Below are 17308 nucleotides of genomic sequence, written 5' to 3'. Positions count from 1 at the left end.
GTCACAATTCTCTACATGTGTGGATCCTCCTCATCTTCATCCTCTTTTACCATGATCCCTATACTGCCTTTTCTATGTCCTTGTTCTTATAACCTAACTAAACACAAAACACTGAAAACATGAAACAAACACGTTCTACAGCTCAGCAAGCAGATCAAAAGAACCCAATGCTTTTTATTTTTGGATGGTTGGAAATTCCCATGGAAAAAAAACAGGCACTTACAATTTTTCTATTGTTTTTATTCCAAGTGGGAATAAAGCTTTCTGGAGAGCAGAATTTCTGAACATTTGAAACTTCTGTATTAAGGAGCATTTTGTGTCAATGTTAAAATACTGTAGTACAACATCTAGACATATTAAAGTCTAATGTGGAAGTAATTAATGGTGTATATAGGTTTTTTTCATGCCTTTCTCTTAATGTAACTCATGTCAAAATGTCATCAAAATCATTGGGTTCCCATGAAATGTTTGTAAATTAATAAAGCTGTGTCATCCATTAGAAAGCGGTTCTGCTGAGAATTTTCCAGCAGTGCTAAATACCTTTTCAATATAAAGATATGAATATTTCAAGCCTAACTGAAGTTTAAATGCTTAAGATTTGAAAAAGATGCTTTTCACAAGATTAGCACATTCTTGAGGAAGCAACGACTTCTCACCCTAACAGGTCTCTTTATCTGTTAAGGCAGTGCGTGGTCAATTAGCTACTGCTGCCCCTCACTGAGTCAATGCGTCAGCAGCATGGGCCTGAAAATTTTTATTGCAGTTAGAAGGTTTTGGGTAGGGAAGGCATTGGTATGAACTAATACAGAAATTGGACAAAGATGATCCATAACTCTGAATTTGTATACACTGCTGAGTGCTGTATAAAAAATATTCAAGCTGTGGCTGAGTGATCCAGCTCAGGACTAGAAACAATACAGCCATTTGGGGCTGGTTCTTAATTTTGCCTGAACCCCAGCAGAATCCTATACTATAATAACCATACAGTTCCTAATATTCAAACTAACCTGTTCAGCATTAACCTAAATGCATGGACCTTCTCATTGAAAACTTAGAATGCTTGTCTTCTGCTTTTTGGGTTTTTTTTCTCTATGTCACAAAAAATGAGAAGTAAATGTATAAACTTTTTCTTCTTCTCTTAGAAATGTATCTGCCTATCTGCAGGGAGAACTACTTAACTCAGTTGCTGGTAGCAGAAGTCTGACTTAGGGTAAGACAGGAAAAGGAAATTCTCAAGTGGTTTGAAGACTGTCCTTCATATTAATTCATACGCCCCAAATAAGAATTTATCTAGCAATTATCAATGAGAAGTATTAGCTTATATGTAGAGATGTATATATTGCATTGTTGAGATTGTTGCACTGTACTACGGTAGCATCTCTGAAGTAAAATCACACTTCCTTACTAATCTAAAGCAAAAATTACTCCATTGACTTATTGCAGGCATTTGAGAACATAATTTGAGCCTCTGTAGGCAGCTGATCCTAAGAATTCACGATTCCTCTCTCCTGGGGATACAGTGACCAAGAAACAGCTTTATATGAAGTTGGCTAGTCAAGATTCCTGGGAGAGTCACTGAATTAGTTTTCTGCCCTTCTGAGCAAGGGTTGTGAATGGTCTGTTTTGTTGCATTTTCCTTTCTGGCAGATGTTCTCTTTGAGTATACCAACAGAGAGAACTGGGCCCTTAGAGCTATGTGTATATATTAAAAATGAGATTTGATACATCCTGTATCCATTAATTTCTTCAGTTTCTGACTGAAAGCCTTAATAGCCTTAGTGTTAACTAAAGATAATCAAATTCATGTGTTTCATGAAACCTTTTCTAATGAAATGATGAATTTAATAAAACTCTTAGCATAAGTTTGCAGTGGTACATTATAGACCTGTTTCCAAGTTGGGGAGAAACTGCTCATACCCTGTTTTCTTTTAGGTCATATGGGATTTGTGTTTTAAATGGGAATAGGGACAAAGATGGAGAAGTGTGAATTCTCCACTGGTAGAATGCCGTAAGTCAGTAGTCTCTCTGCTAGGCTGTCTTGGATTAACAGCATAAAAAAAGTAGTGGCTACAGGTTTCTGTGATGAACAAAGCAATTGTCAATTTTAAAGTAACCCTGTTTGGGGAAAAAAACGTTTCTTAAATTACCATCAATGCTTTCATTGCTAGAAAATTTTCAGTAGACACTTTGTCAATCTCTGGCAGTCAGATAAAAATTACTGCCACATTGGTGGGTACGTCTTCATTTAAATTAGTAGGAAAAAGCATCTTTTCTAATTAAGTGTTCAAGTATTTGTCTTAACTTGCCTTGAGTCTATAGTGGGCATGGGTCGTCTAGAGCAGGTGTCTTGAAGTAGGTGTAAAGAAAATATTGAAAGCAGCTGAAAATTTATGCTGAATGTAACAATGATCATTACATCTCAGTCCCTGTACATCTGTAGTTAAATAACAATGCTAGGATCATTTATTACTTTCTTAGGAACAGAGCCCTGAGCTCAAGGGCCACCTTTCATGGTAAAGAATTTGACTTAATTTCTGTTTCCATTAATCTTTGTTGCAGTCAGGGCTGCCAACAAAGATGCCTGCTGTAATGTGGATGTATCCACTAAGAAAAATTGACAGATGGTAACAAAATCTTGTACCAATAATCCAGGCTGTGTTTGAGCTCATGACCTATATGTGAAGGGCTCAGTATCCCATTACAAATCCCTTGAGCTATCTACTCATCTGTGTCTAATTTTCAAAAAGTCCCTGTCTCATACCCATTTCTTCTTTCAGTGTTTTAGAGAAGTTAGGTTCCCCATACCCCTTCTATCTGTTAATGTTGCTCTGATTTTTTTTTTCTGCATTTTGAGATGATTGGATATTCTCTTTTTCAATTTCAAGTCTCTTTTCTATGCTACCTTGTATTTCATTATCCTTTAAAATGGGGATAGTTTAGAATTTAATAAAATTGTTCAATACAATTAATTAATGCAAACACTTCTTTAATGACTAATGAATGTGACCCTGTTTCATGCAACAAGTTCAGGTAATTGCTTAGATTTTAAGTGAGGTATTAACAGGTGAGGAAGGGTAAGATTGGCGTAGAGATCTTCAGTCATTCTTGTGAGAACATACACAGTTAATAAGGGCATTGTTTGATCTCTTTGTTAATCCATTCATAAGACCTTTCTGCTTTTTGCTATGACCAAAAAATGCAAATGAGTGTTTTCTAGACATATTAATTTGTTGTTTGATGTTATTACTATTACTGTAACACTAGTCCTACTATAATACAGTCTTAACTTAGTTTTTATTAAAGTATGGAATAAAAGACAGTTTCTGTCATAGCGAGTTTACATTGGTATTCTAATTCTAATCACCCCTTTTCTCTCTTTATAAGCCTAAAAGGGGAGATTTGGCTTTGAGCTTCTCATAATGGCTAATGTCTAATAATTTTATTGACAACTTGGGCTAACCATCTACTTCATCAGCAGATCGTGCCGATAGTAGGTGAATTCACAACCTTTGTAGAATTCCCCTTGTTTCTCTCTGAAATTTCAGATAAGAAAAATCAGTTTTCATTTGTATTGTAAATGTGAATACAGAAATAAGCTGCATCCAGTTGCATTTTTTAATATGTAAACTAACTTACCCAAAAAGCAAAATCTTTTTATGCAGTCCGTTATGTAAAATATTGTAATTGGATATTTAATTTAAAGGTAACCAAAGGAGCTAGTTACCCACTTAAAAGAATTGAATTGAAAATTTATTAAATTAGTATGATTTCAGCTTCTTTAAAGGAGATGCAGATATCTCCCAGTGTGATAGATATACTAGCATCAAAATACAGTTTTCTGTAATTAAGTGCATTTGTCTGAACTCCAGGCCTCCAGGAGACGCACTCACATAAAATATGCTTTAGAAGAAAGATGGCTGCTCAGAAATATACTTACATACATATTGTGCTTGAAGTATGGGAGTAACTCTTTTCAGGAGGGCACTAAATAGTGCTTTGCCTGCAAGAATGTGTGCAAATACTTTGCTGAATCAGGAGTCAGCTTTTCAGACTACTAACAAAACTTTTATTCTGACTGGAGCATAAAATACCTTCCCTTTATGGGAGAGCAATTTAAAGCATTAGGTTACAACGTTATCAAATCACAGTATACTCTTTCCTCCCTGGGCTGATGCTTTGAATCATTTAAAAACACTGGAACTGTTTTTCCTGTTGCACTTAGGTACTGAAACTTGTCCTGGCATTGGACCAAAGAAAGAAGATAAACAGATGAGCACTAGCTCTCCAGGTGAAAACAAAACTGAGAGACAGACAGAGGCAGGAAGCCTCTGGGTAGCTGCAGGAAAGGACCACATGGAGGAGCACCACTGCAGTGCTGAATCAACATTGGAGCCACACACCCAGTCCACAGGGACAGTGGGCAGGCCTTCTTCAGGCTGTTTATCGTCTGGGGATGCTGGTAAAGATAACAGTTTGCAGCTGAGAGGAAGACAGCTCTCTAAGGATGCAGAAAAAATAGAAGGCACAGCTGGGGAGCTTGGAGTGAAAGTCCCTTTTGAGCCAATGGTAGATGCTTTGGTTTTAACAGATGCTGATTATATGCCTACTGATAAAGATGTGCAGGCTGATAGAAATCTGCTCAGATCAAAACATGCTGCTGGCTCTTCAGAAATTGCTAGTGGCCAGCTTGGAAATAGTGATTTAAAGCAGCAGCAGAAACAGCCTGATGATGAAAAATCTTCGGGGGACAGAACTGCAAATGTATGCTCTGAGTGTAACAAAGTGTCTGAGCATGAGAGTACTGCCCATTCACGAGTATGCAAGGAAATACAGAGAACAGCAGGACAGGAGGAGAAGGTAAACAGTGAAGAACAAGAAGATTTATTTCTCAGATTTTTAAACGGTAACATAATAGACACTGAAGAATCATTTGCAAACTTAGCAAACCAAGAGGACTTTGACGCTGTTCCAGATATTTCACCTGAACGAGCATCTTACAACTCACTGGAAGCTTTATCACTAGATGACAGCTTTTCTTCTCTTGATGAACTTGCAAGAAGGATAGAGATTGCTGAGGTAAATACTGTGAATCTTATAAAATATTCCATGTTTATCTCAATTAAAATATTTTAGATATTTAACACATTTTGCAATTGGCAAAATTCCTTCATATATCACGCTTTTTAATCTGAAAAGAAATCCATACTTCTTTAATTGTTCTGAGTCAATTCAGAAAAAAGTTTCTTTTTGCGTGTTTGCCTCCTTCTTGACCAGCAGTGCTCTGTGTTTCTAAAAATTAGATTGATTTTTACAAATGAGTGTGAACACCTTTTTTTTTTATTCTGACAGAGTCTCTTAGGAGATGGCCTGACAATTCCTTTTAAATCACAATTTCACGTTAGAGATCTACATAATGCCTATGATGTAACATGTGGTTCGTTTCTATTCATAGAATAAAACTTGCTTTTCTGTGCCTGTTCTGTATAGGTGAGAACTACATAGGTAATAAACTCTGTTTATGAATTTATGGGCTTCTAATTTTACCAAGTTTAGGCGGTTTTGTTGTTCAACCAAAACTAAGAAAGAAATTCTAAGCCTGAGCCCACCTTTCTGAAGCACTGCTGATAGGCCACAAGAAGGATGAGTGCTTCATAACCTAAATTGCTCTTCTGAAAATACAGATTTATTGCTTTGGGACTTTTTTGGAGAGTGCATGATGATATCTTCGCTTTATTTGTCTTCTGGTTTTGGTGCATTTGCAACCATGGGACCTTAAAAGCTTTTTCTTTAAATGAAAAAATGAGATTATTGTGAAATGATGTGATTCCAGATGCTGGAGGGGGAAGACTTGTAAAAAGGTATCTTCTTAGTTCATCTCTATTTTTAATGTATTTAACAATACAACATCCCTTGGCAATAAAGTAACAGTACTTCTCTGTAGATCAGAAGCTAATGCACAGAGACTAAGAACCCACAATCATTCAAGGACAGCAGCCAAGCGGGGAACTAAATACTGGGGATCCATGCTGATGTTATTACGTGTTTCACAAAATCTCCAGAGCTGGAAACAGAGCATTCTGGTTTTTCTCCCCACCTACAGAGCTTCTTATCTCCTTTCCAAGATCGTTCATCCTGACCTGTCCTTAAAACACGTTGTCTTTCTCTGGGATGTCAGGAAGCATGCCACATACCAGGACTGAGGGCCATGTGGACAAAGCTGTACACAAGCTCTTGACAACATGCAGATGTGGAAACCCACATACATGTTCATACATGCCATCAAACTTTTGCACTAAATCCATTGGCTTGTGTTCACTTAGAGGATGGTTTTGAAAAAGAGCATTTTGTTGACAGTCTGTGCTAAGCCCATCTGCATGTATAACAGAAGAGTAATTTAAATGTCATCCCTCAGGATTAGGTTTCTTTTGAGCCCACTGAAAGTTCAGCATTTTAAGCTGTAGGAGAGAACTGTTCTGTTTTACATATAAAAATCCTAAATTAATCCGATAGCAACTATTTTTGAATTGCTATGTTTGTGCCATTTGCATTTTAGAGGATGGGATAGGAAGGAGCATATTGATGCTGTTAGAAAAATTATGCTTGTATTGATTGGCCCAGTGACCAATGATGATGCTTTACAGGGAATTTAGTTTCATTTCTAGTTTGCTGTCTCAATGCTAGGACTGCCAGTACTCTGATGGTAGAGTTGAGTCTCTGGAGAAGAAAAAGTACCTTCAGTCTTTCCATAGTACTTTTTCTGGCCATATAAGGCATAGTGTTGGCTGGCACTGGTCGGAGTCTTTTTGAATTGCTTTTAGCAAGAGACCTGAGTTGTGTGTGAGGCAGGGGGTTTAAATCAGGGAGAAGAGAAGAAGGATTAATCTCAATACTGATTAAAATTTGTAATATGCAGCATCTGGGGCTGTTTTGCAATACCTGAAATTTCTACGTGCAGCAGGGTGAGTTAAGGACAGCAGACCAGCTTGTATTGTTTTATTATACACTTATATTTTGTTTTTCCAATTAATCTTACCACCTGTCATTGCCCTAGTGGTTGCTTTTCAGAGGTGGTGAGCACCTACAGCTTCCCTGGAAGACACCAGGAATTGAGAATTTAGCACTCCTGAGAAAGCAGCGCTGTTAACTTGCTTTCACTGATTTTGTTTTAGTGCTAAAATAAGATTCCACTGATGTTTTGACAAACAGACTGATCTTTGCACTCAGCTGTAACATTTTTTCCTTTGTTGTCCTCCTGAAGCCTTTGAAGTTAAATTGTTCAGGCTGTGGCCATCTAATAAGATGACAATGTTTTCAGGTAGTAGTTGTGAAAGAAATACCTGGAAAATGCATTGGTAGCCAGATGAATGAAATGAAATTAGTTACATGAAAGGTACCAGTGTGACAGAAAAAAAAAAAAAATTATGATAAAACTTGTCATGGAGTATTTACAAAATTGCCACAAATAAGTTAGAATGGAAGGCAGAAGTAAAGATTATTTTGGAATAACCTAGGTACAAAAATCATATGGTAGGACAAAATTTAATTAATATTCTTCAATGGAGGTGTAATATTAATTTATTGAAAATGGGGAAGGGTAAGTACCTATGTGTTCACAGTTAGGAAGTTTTGTTTGGCCCCATATCGAGATCAAAGAATCATCTCTTGTAGTTTTCTAATTTAGATCCTTTATGTCACTTGCTTTTAGTCTACCATTTACAACTAATTGCAAGACTGAAAATCCACTAAATTCTGACTCTGGCTTTAAATAATTGCAAAACTGAAATAGTATTTTACATATTGTACAGTCCCTTATACTAGGTACTTCTTCACTAGTACAAACCACCGTGCACAACAACATGCAAATGATGGAAAGTCACACACCAGCAGTCAAACAAATTGTAACCTCAATAATGTAAGTTGCATTTTGCCATATGAAATAGAAGTTTATAACATAAGCTTTTTATCTGAGTGACAATTACAGAAACAAGTAAAATCTTAATGTTTTTCCTTATTAAAAAATTATTATTTGAAATTTCTTTCAGAAAGCAAAGATAGTGAGACTCTTTACCGCAGCATAAGATAGTAGCTTTTGGTTGGCACTGTTTATACACCAAGACTTTTTTAAAAGTACTGAGTATGTCCTGACTAGCAGCTAATTTGATTGCAGCGATGAAGTCTCCACCTATCTGTACTAGGTCTGGAGACAATGCCTTGTTGAGATCCCCTGTTCTCTTGTGTGGCTTGGGTCCTGGAGTTTTGAGTTTGCAGGAATTAGGCTTCCATATGAAATGCTTACATGGTATCTGAGCTATTTATTGCTGTATAAAGGAGCCCCAGTACATGCATGGCAAGCCTATCAGCAGAAAAATGACTAGAGTTTGATGCTGTGGTGTGAATACTGAATCTGCTAAGTTAGCTCCTTTTCAAAGTCAAATTATTCATATGTCTAATGTATTTTGTTAGTGAAGGGGTTTGTCTGCTGCTTGTAGCTTAACCCAGGATAATCTTGCTTTTTGTCAGTTTGTTGTACAGTTATGGATTACCGCTTTAAAAAAATCTGGTATTGCTAGAAATAAAACTGTAGGCCTTTGCCAAGTAACTGACTAAGGAATACAGCCCACAGAAGAATACACAAACAAAACTCCTCCTTGAGTAGTTCTCTGCATTCAGACCAAAATACTTCATACAATGAACTTTTCTTCCTAGATCCCAGTTTGCAGTGCCTTTGGTTTGGGGTTTTTTATTTACTTCTGTAGGCTATGAATGATTCCAGCAGTCAAGTTTAATCTGTTTTCTCTGAGAGCTTGAAGTATAGGACCTTATTTTCCTAGTTTTGTCTAATATGTTTATAAATACATATATACACACATCATATTTGGTGAAAATATGCATAATGTAAGAAGTTTTTTTAATATTTTATTAGCAAATGCTGTTTTAAACAGAGAAAAGACAGGTAGTTTAATTAGAGCTTATGTTTTCTTATTTTTTAGCCAGGATATTAAACTTTATCCAAAAAAAAGTTTAAAACTTTTCTGTGAAACAGAATCACTTTGTATTAATAGTAGTAAAAAGAGAAAAGCTAAAATACTTAACAGAGTTTCAATTAACTGACAGTCATTGGTGCTTTCCTTTTTGACTGTTGGTCAAAATGCCACCCCATACCTGTATGCCATTTTCAGTTCCGGTACAGTAATTACAAAAGCTCCAGTCAAAAGATTTTGTGAAGGCCAGCAGAGCTGAGTGAGTAAGCCTAGTTACATAGATGCTCCAAGAGCATCTTTTCTGAATTATCTAACTTAGAATTAAGAAAACATTCAATGTTTCAATAGGGTCTTTATGCAGCTCTCTCATGTAATGCAGAGCTGTTTGCAGTGCAGCCTGGTGCAAGCCTACGTTTTTCCTCCTGTGGTTCAAGTCAAGCAGAGGCTTGACTTGTGGTCAACTGTATTAACCACAGTTCCCTCATTAACTTCCAATTTAAGTAATGTATTCTGCCTTTTTAAGTTCCTCCTGCCTCCTAAGGACTGAGATGGAAAACTTCAAGTCTTGCATGGCAACTAAGTCCCTCTCCTTGGATGTTTAATTAATGGGAGATGGATCTAATACAATCAGTTTGTATATTGCTTTGAAATCTTTCTAAATGAAAGGTATGGAAGAAAAACACATTTACAGTTGTTTTAATTGAATGAAATTTTATTTGTAGCAAGACAGACCCTATTCTTACATGACAGTCTTTCTTACAGTAATGACATTTTTATGACTGAAAATAAGAAAAACAAAATGTGGTGATGTTTGCATTAAATATTTTTGAGCTGCAGTTGAGAATATGGTAGAAAAGAAGGTGTAAATATTGCTTTATGCAGAATTCCATATGTTTGTATTTGTATTTGCATTTTAAGAATAAGCTGTATCCTGATTAGGAGGCAGGTGTAGGTCCTTTGCAGAACAAACAAAAACCTTAATTACATGACTCATGAAATTCAAAGGCAGATGAAATATTCTAGGTATGAATTACATATTGTGTAAAGGGGACATTCTTAAAAATATGGTCTATGGCTTTTGTCAGGACAGGAGAGTAACAGTAGCCACACTGATTTTCCTGCAAAATCAGAAGCTCTTGCTCCCCCTTTTTAAGCAAAAGAAGACTTTCAGAATAGAGAAACCTGTGCTGTGTCAGTTAGTTCTTTATACATAGCAATGTAGGCTGACAGGGAAAGTAAGTGAACCTCATTGTAGCAAGACTTCCTGTCACAAGCTTTTTATGTAACTGTAATCACTGAAACACACATTTCCACATAATCCTGTCAAAGATAGCCCTCTGGTTTTAAGCTTGGAGAAGACACAGCTTGTGACACAGTGATTCAAAAATTACCAAGAGCCAACAGACCAAATGAAGTGTCTCCGTTTGAAGTGACTACTTGTGGAACAGACCGCCACATACTAATCTTGGGGCAGACAGGTACAAACGCCCCACCGTCCCTGGGTGACGTTCCCACCAAGTGCAGTCTGAGCCTCTTGGGAACACATGTGCCAGGCGACAGCTAGCCTGCTGCATGGGTGGTGCAGGAGGAGCCATTGATCCTCTTTATGAAAGCAATGCCGTATGCAGAAGCTTAAAATAATCTACTCTTTTAAAGGACATAATTTCATCTCTGCCCTCCCAAATAAATTTCAAATTAATGCACTCCGATACGGTCCCCTTCCTTGTCACGAGTGTCCAAGTCACAAGGAAGCACAAGTGTTCATTTTCTGGCTGGCCTGATAAATGTTCATGGCAGTTCTGCAAGGCTAATTACCAGTAGAAGCTTGACCCCAGTGCACTTGTCTGTTGTGATGAGACACTTGTGGGCTTTTATTTCTGGTTCATTTTTGCCAAATAGTGCTCCTCCATATGCTGACTTAAACAATTTCTTTCCACCACCTCCACACTTTCACTACTTTGTAAGTACTTCATTGCATTGTTTCATTAAATAATCCATTCAAGCTCTTGAGCAGATAATCAAAAGGGAAAGTGAATATCAAAAGGGGAAGTGTGGCAGAGATCTATTTTATCCTCTCAGTTGTGATTTGGGGAAGAATTGTTAGACTGTAGGCATATACCCAGAGTGACCAACTCTGTGAGTTGTTCAGAGCAACATGATTTGTCCAGTTGAGGACTATAAAATACTGCCAGATTAGAGACCTGCAAATGTAATTGCCACATTTACCACTTAAAATGTTGCAAACACCAAATGCCATAGCTGGTACAGTGCCTGTTGGATTGTGCTGTGTTTCGCTGTGTTCACTGCATGATCTCTCTGATTACAGCATGCATTGATGCATTATATAAGCTTGTAGCATGAAGCAAGTTTAGGGGCATAAGTTATGAAGTGACTTGTTTTCTGTTTTTCTACAGCTCTTATAATTGCAGTGCAAACAAGTTTTTATGCATGGTCTTCTAACTTGATTAGGTTATGGGGAATGTTAAGCAGTCAGTTGTCTGCCACCACTGTGTTATCTGGAAAGTTGCTTTTCTTCCACTTTGAGTTTTTGTGAAAATTGTAGGCATTTGGGGTCATCTCCTACATAGATGAGGTGCAAACTCAGTTGCAAATGTGGTCTGTTTTCTTATCTGTAGCACAAATGTATACAGATTACTTTTCAATTTAGCAAATATTATTGCTGATCTACAGAATATGTTTTTAAAAGTGCTACTCATTTATGAAGAGATGACTAAGACTTTTTTTTCAGGTAGAGATGATCTCAAGATAAAAAAGGACATGTCTAAATATGCTTCCTGTTTTAATTTCTGTTTATTTCTAGCACATCGGGAACTACTTGCTTAGGAAAGCATTTTTTCTCCTGATATTTCTCCTACTTTAATTTCTCTAATAACTAGGAAATTACGGACTGCTCAGGCTGCTGTAACATCCTTGTATGGCTTAGCATACACTCTTGCAGCTAAGCCAAATGCTGTAGCAAAGGACAGAGAAGTTACAGTTTATTGATTTGTTGACTGTATCCCTGTTTGTGCAAGCTTTTTGGGTGACCAGCCTGTAGGGAAGGATTTTTGAACTGCCACTGTATCCAGAGAGCTAATTACAATGTGAAGCTGGAATCTATACAGAGCATTGAAGCTTTCTTTTTCCCTGGGTTACCTCTTTTTGGTTTTGTGGCCCTACTGTAGCTTGTTGTCCACCCTCAGGAACCAATTGCAATGCTGGAAAATTGATCTCACGGTAAGTATTTGATAGTCTCTGCAGGATTATATCTTTGGGTAAGGCAGCAGTAGTGTGTCATTGACTTCTTATTGCCCTCCAATGATGGTGTTTTTGACGCAAACCCTCCTCACCACTGCCCCAACCCATGTGATTTAATAATGTGAGCTTACAAAGGAACTGTTGCAGTGAATTCAAAGTATGATCCAAAGCGTGAATGTATGTGTATTGAACTTTGATAGCAATTAATGGCAAGTAGTGTCAGCAGACAGCAGAATGATACTGCAGCTGTCCTGCATGTTAAGGAATTGATGTATTCAAGAAGGAGGTTTCACAAGTGCTGCAATGTTTAAGAAAAGTAGAGTGGAAACCATTTTTTAGCTGTTTAGCTCATTTCCTACTTAAAGTCATTGTTAAATAGATCCCATGCTTGGATTTCTCTCATCTCTTGTGCTGCTCACTGTCTTTCCTGATAGATTGCCCCAGCAGAAGGATTGGTGTCTATACTAAAGAAGAGAGATGACAGGGAAGGAAAAACAATTGCTCAAGTCCAGCAAAGGCAAACAAAGAGAAGAGTGCGATTCCAAGAAATGGAAGACACATTGGATCAAGGTAATTTAAAGCTGTTAATTCATGGGTTGCACTCTTGGGGTGCAAATGATACTGATATTTTTGTTCACAAGAGAGAAGTGTCTTGGCTTTTTAAAATTTAACCAAATAATAAGTGAAGGTGATTGACCAAAGATTATTCTATACCAGGTTTAAGTAACAAGGCTACAGAAGGATACAATCAGTACACTTCCATTTTAAAGCTTGGTTGAGACTGAAGCCACAGGTTTTTTCCTCTAGCTGAATGATTTGCAAGTGACATCTAAAAGACATCCTTTCATTAACGTTTAGAACTTAGAGGTGGGAGGTGTAGGCTTTCTCCCTAAATCTAATCCATGTAGGTAAAGAGGGATGCGAAAGAACAAGTCTGTCATGCTTTGTCCACAGATAGCTTTCCAACCCTTTCTAGTAGACCATGGGATTTGGGGGTATCAGATTCTAACCTTGCGCTACAATTAAACATTCATACATATTTGCTAGCTGTCATTAAATTTGGCTAAAACCTTACTACCTTTTAGCCTCATAAGAAATAGAATATATTATTTTGCTATGCTTTTCTCAGAGTTTAAGATCTCTATTATTCAAACTAAAGAAATGTTAAGAAAAATACTTTTGGTTGCTAATGATGGTACTTTCTTTCTATATCTGTTGTGTGTGCCAGCCACTAAATGGTATTAATGGAGGTCTTCAGCTTAAAAGTGTATTAAGTATGTCTCATACGCTGAAAAGAAAATCCATTCACTGCCCCAAAGGGAGATTATGCCATCTTTTTCTTGAATTTATTTTAAAACAATTTATGTTTTGAATAAAATCTCAGTTGGAGATTCTTCTATGATTTTTTTTTCCCAGGGATTTAGTGATTCAAAAGGAAAGCTGTTTATTACTATTATTTTAAATCTGATTTCAAATGCACAAAAAAAGTGCTTGCATGTTTCCTCTTTTTTATCTTCTTTTCCCCTGTTTCTTCTTCCTGATGTAGAGGGAAGGGAGTTCAGAAATTTTCTTAGAGCCTTTTCAATCTGACAGAAGATGCAGATGTTGTTCATGCATACAAGTTAGCAAGGACAAGCGAGCTTGTGAAGATGTAGCAGCACCTCTGCAACCTCTTTATTGCTCTTACTCCAGAATAAACCATCATGTAAAGAGTTACCACAGAATAACTGAAATGTAAAATAACCCTTCACATTAGCCTACCTTGAAGGTTTGGCTCTATCCTTACAGTCAAAATGTAAGACTAAAAACAAACAGTTATGGTAGCACAGTCAGTGTCAGTACAAATGAAGCAAGAATGTTTCCATTTGTTTTAGTTTCAAAGCTTCCATTTCATTTCAACTATCTCCATGGAGGAAGGCTTTGGTTGCAACATTCTCATAGTTAAGTGTATTCTGCTTCAGCATGGAAGGACTCCGCAAGTGTTATCAGCAAGAACAGCTACACAGGTCACAGAAATGAAGCTATATAATTATTTAGGTTTCTGAAAAGACTGGGTGGAGAAACATACAGTTCCTTGTATGTATTATGGTCACTTTGATGCAAGTGAGCATTACTAAGTGCGTTTACCTCCTGACCATTCATGGTAAAAACCTATCTCAGATTTTCTCACATGCATTCATATTGCTTTGTGTATCATCCTTTTTCACCTTTTCTGCTCTTACATTTACAGATGAAGTAGCTGGTGGCTCCTGTATTTTGCTGATCCTACTGTGTATAGCAACTGTTTTCCTTAGCATTGGAGGAACTGCATTGTACTGCACCTTTGGTGACATGGAATCCCCTGTGTGTACGGACTTTGCAGCCAACATGGATTTCTATTATACCCAGATACTGCGGCGTATGGAAGAACTTAAACACTGGATAGCCTTCTCATAGTTGAAATGAGCAGAGACAGCATATTGAAAGCTCGCCAGTGGTTACTGGAGAGGGTAGAAAAAAATTGTGATTTCAAGTTCTCTAACACTTGCCACCTGCAGATGATGTGTATTTGATGATGTACTTACACTTTTACTTAGAAATCAAGAAAATTCTAGTTTAGCAATCAGGTGGCAAAATGTTCACATTATGCTGTAGCAGTGTGGTATGGGAGAATAAAATGTTATTGTCTTCACCCTTTTGAGAGTAGGCAAGTAGCTTTTCGACAACTTGAGCAAGTGAAGAAGAAAGAAGACAGTTAACTGTCTTCTATATGCTCTCCCTTTGCCACACATTGTGTAAGCAATCTCCAGAAGCTTAGTAAAAGGACAGCTTTAATTTACAGCTGTTTGTGCAAACGTGTTGCCTCCAGCTATCATGCAATAAGTTTGTGTTTTATGGAAACTTTATTTTTCTTCTAAGTCTTAATATTTTTCTCCATCTTATTCTCCTGGTGAGCCATGTAATTATTTGGGTGGAGTGAGAAGAGTGCAGTGGCATTCATGGAGCCCTCATTTGGTGATTAACAGGCTGTCCCTGTATCTTGTAGCTTACAGCAAACATCATGAGTGGGATAAATCTGCTGGCAGATTTAACTAAATTTTCTGGAACTTTACTCCCAGTATTGTGTGGGCTGTTTTAGAAATGGAAGGTTAAAAAAGAAATCATTGGTCTCACTAAACACAGAAACAAAAGTAAGATGTTTAGTAAATTATTCATGTTAAATAGTAAAGTGGCTTTGGCCAATTTTAAAGCACCTGGTAGCAGGTGTGGGGCTAACTGGGTTTTCTGTCCAGCTGTCACTGACTTGCAGTAATCACTTTGTGCCTCAGTTTCTCCTCCATAAATGGGGAATAATGATCCTTGCCTTTGTGAATATTTATTGCAATTAGGGCTCATGTCTGATTCATCCCAGATGAGTGCACAGGATCACTGAACTGTGTGGCTGCAGCCTCTCTCAATGAGTGAATGCTTATGTAAAGTGGGCCTGATCCAACAGAAGAGATTCAGAGGCTCACTGCAGATCCACGGCATGTTAGTAGTCCAGGGCACTGGTTCCAGCAGATAAAGCACATTTGCATCTATTTGCCCTGCGGTTCCGAGACCTGTATTGTAAAATCTGTTCTTTTTCTATCAGCTATAGAAATTTAAATCAGTACAAAGAGTCATTTTAAATGGGTATTTCTATTACTTGGTGCTCAGCCCTCCCTGTGTGGTATGCGAGAAAAACACTGACATGACTGCGAAGGTGAAAATTAGATATGCGGGCCTTTGGCCCACACTCCGGTCAAAATGTGGCAACTGTTCTTGCACAGAGCATAATGGCCTAACCCTGCTGAGGGTGTTAGTGTGAAACGATTCCTTTACACCTCAGGAAACAGCATTTTTGAGGGGTCCACGTCACTCCACTCCATGATTTCCTGCTTACTAATGTTACATGATGCAGTGTGTTCAGGTTTAGAATATTATTTTGTAAAATACTATGAAACTAAATCTTCAAGGTATTGCTCAGAATTATAACATTAAATGATCATGCTTTCTGGCATTTGCAAGCAAATTGTCCCTCTAGTGAGCTTGATTGTTCCTAATGCACTGTTATACTTAATGGTTTTTTAAAGTGAAAGTTAAAATCACAGGTTTTTTCTAGAATAAATTGCATGTATTATTTCTCTTTTTGTTTTCACTGCGGAGGCTTGGTTTATTTATACCTTAGGGAGCCTCATGAGCAGCTTTATATTAAACTAGCAAATTTAAAATGCCCAAATTAATGAAAACTTTTGCTTTCAGAATGAAACTTGAGAACAGTAGTTTGGTATATTTTTTGTTTGTTGTCCTCAGAGTATTATACTGCTGAGCTAACCTAAAGGAGAAAGGGAAAGACACTTTTGTATTTTAAAGTGTTACTGGCTGGTTCAGTTTATTATTTGAAGTCTGGGTTTGTATTTATTACTTTTTCTTTTAAAAATAATCTTAATTTTCTTTTTTGGTAATTTACAGAGTAATTAAAAAGCATGCATTCAGTTAAAATATGTATAAAATAGTGACTATGTAGTTAGAATATATTTTGGGTTTCTGTAACTTTACAGTGAGTGTTTCAGGATATTAAGTTTATTCCTAGAGAGACAACTGTTGATTTCACCTTAAAAAAATCTTTTTAAGTTTTTGTGCACTTCATCACCAAAAAGATCAAGAGGTATATATAGAACTATTTATTCAAAAGTATATCAGATATGGAGATCAAAGATCCTTTACTTCTAGGTTCATTTAATTAAAACTATTTTAAAGTAATTATTTTATTTAAAACTGTAAAGCTATTTAAAGTCAAAGCAATTTTTAATAAGCAATTCAGTTTAAAATCAGTGGTCGAAATCCTGGTGTGTCTGCTTCGTGGTATATTCCCAGTGCAAAGGCTCACTAGTATGAGCAGAACTGCCTACAAGAAGATCATGAAGAGGTTGGGTACCACTTTACCAACACGTACCCGATGAAGAATGAGCAGCCAGGCATTCTGTGTAATTCAGCAACCTGAGACTTGTGTTGTAACTTGCAGCATCTCTCCAGCCTTCCCAACCTATGCCAAGGTACCACACCTG

General features: G+C 37.1%; 1 protein-coding gene across 8 annotated transcripts in view; it reads left to right on the top strand.

Moving 5' to 3' along the window:
* The window catches only part of CNST (consortin, connexin sorting protein), a 50566-nt gene extending 35124 nt beyond the window's left edge, over positions 1-15442 (top strand). For all 8 annotated transcript variants that reach the window (XM_010562582.1, XM_010562581.1, XM_010562580.1 and 5 more), the window contains 3 exons: positions 4223-5076; positions 12674-12809; positions 14470-15442. In XM_010562582.1, the coding sequence (XP_010560884.1) occupies positions 4223-5076; positions 12674-12809; positions 14470-14675 (1196 nt within the window). In that variant the 3' untranslated portion in view covers positions 14676-15442. The remainder of the gene's footprint in view (positions 1-4222; positions 5077-12673; positions 12810-14469) is intronic.
* The last annotated feature ends 1866 nt before the right edge of the window (positions 15443-17308 follow it).

This window comes from Haliaeetus leucocephalus, unplaced genomic scaffold, assembly GCF_000737465.1.
Source record: "Haliaeetus leucocephalus isolate CR32 unplaced genomic scaffold, Haliaeetus_leucocephalus-4.0 Scaffold162, whole genome shotgun sequence".
Classification (NCBI taxonomy): Eukaryota; Metazoa; Chordata; class Aves; order Accipitriformes; family Accipitridae; genus Haliaeetus; species Haliaeetus leucocephalus.
Note: the sequence above shows the minus strand (reverse complement) of the source record. Positions and strands in the feature narration are given on the sequence as shown.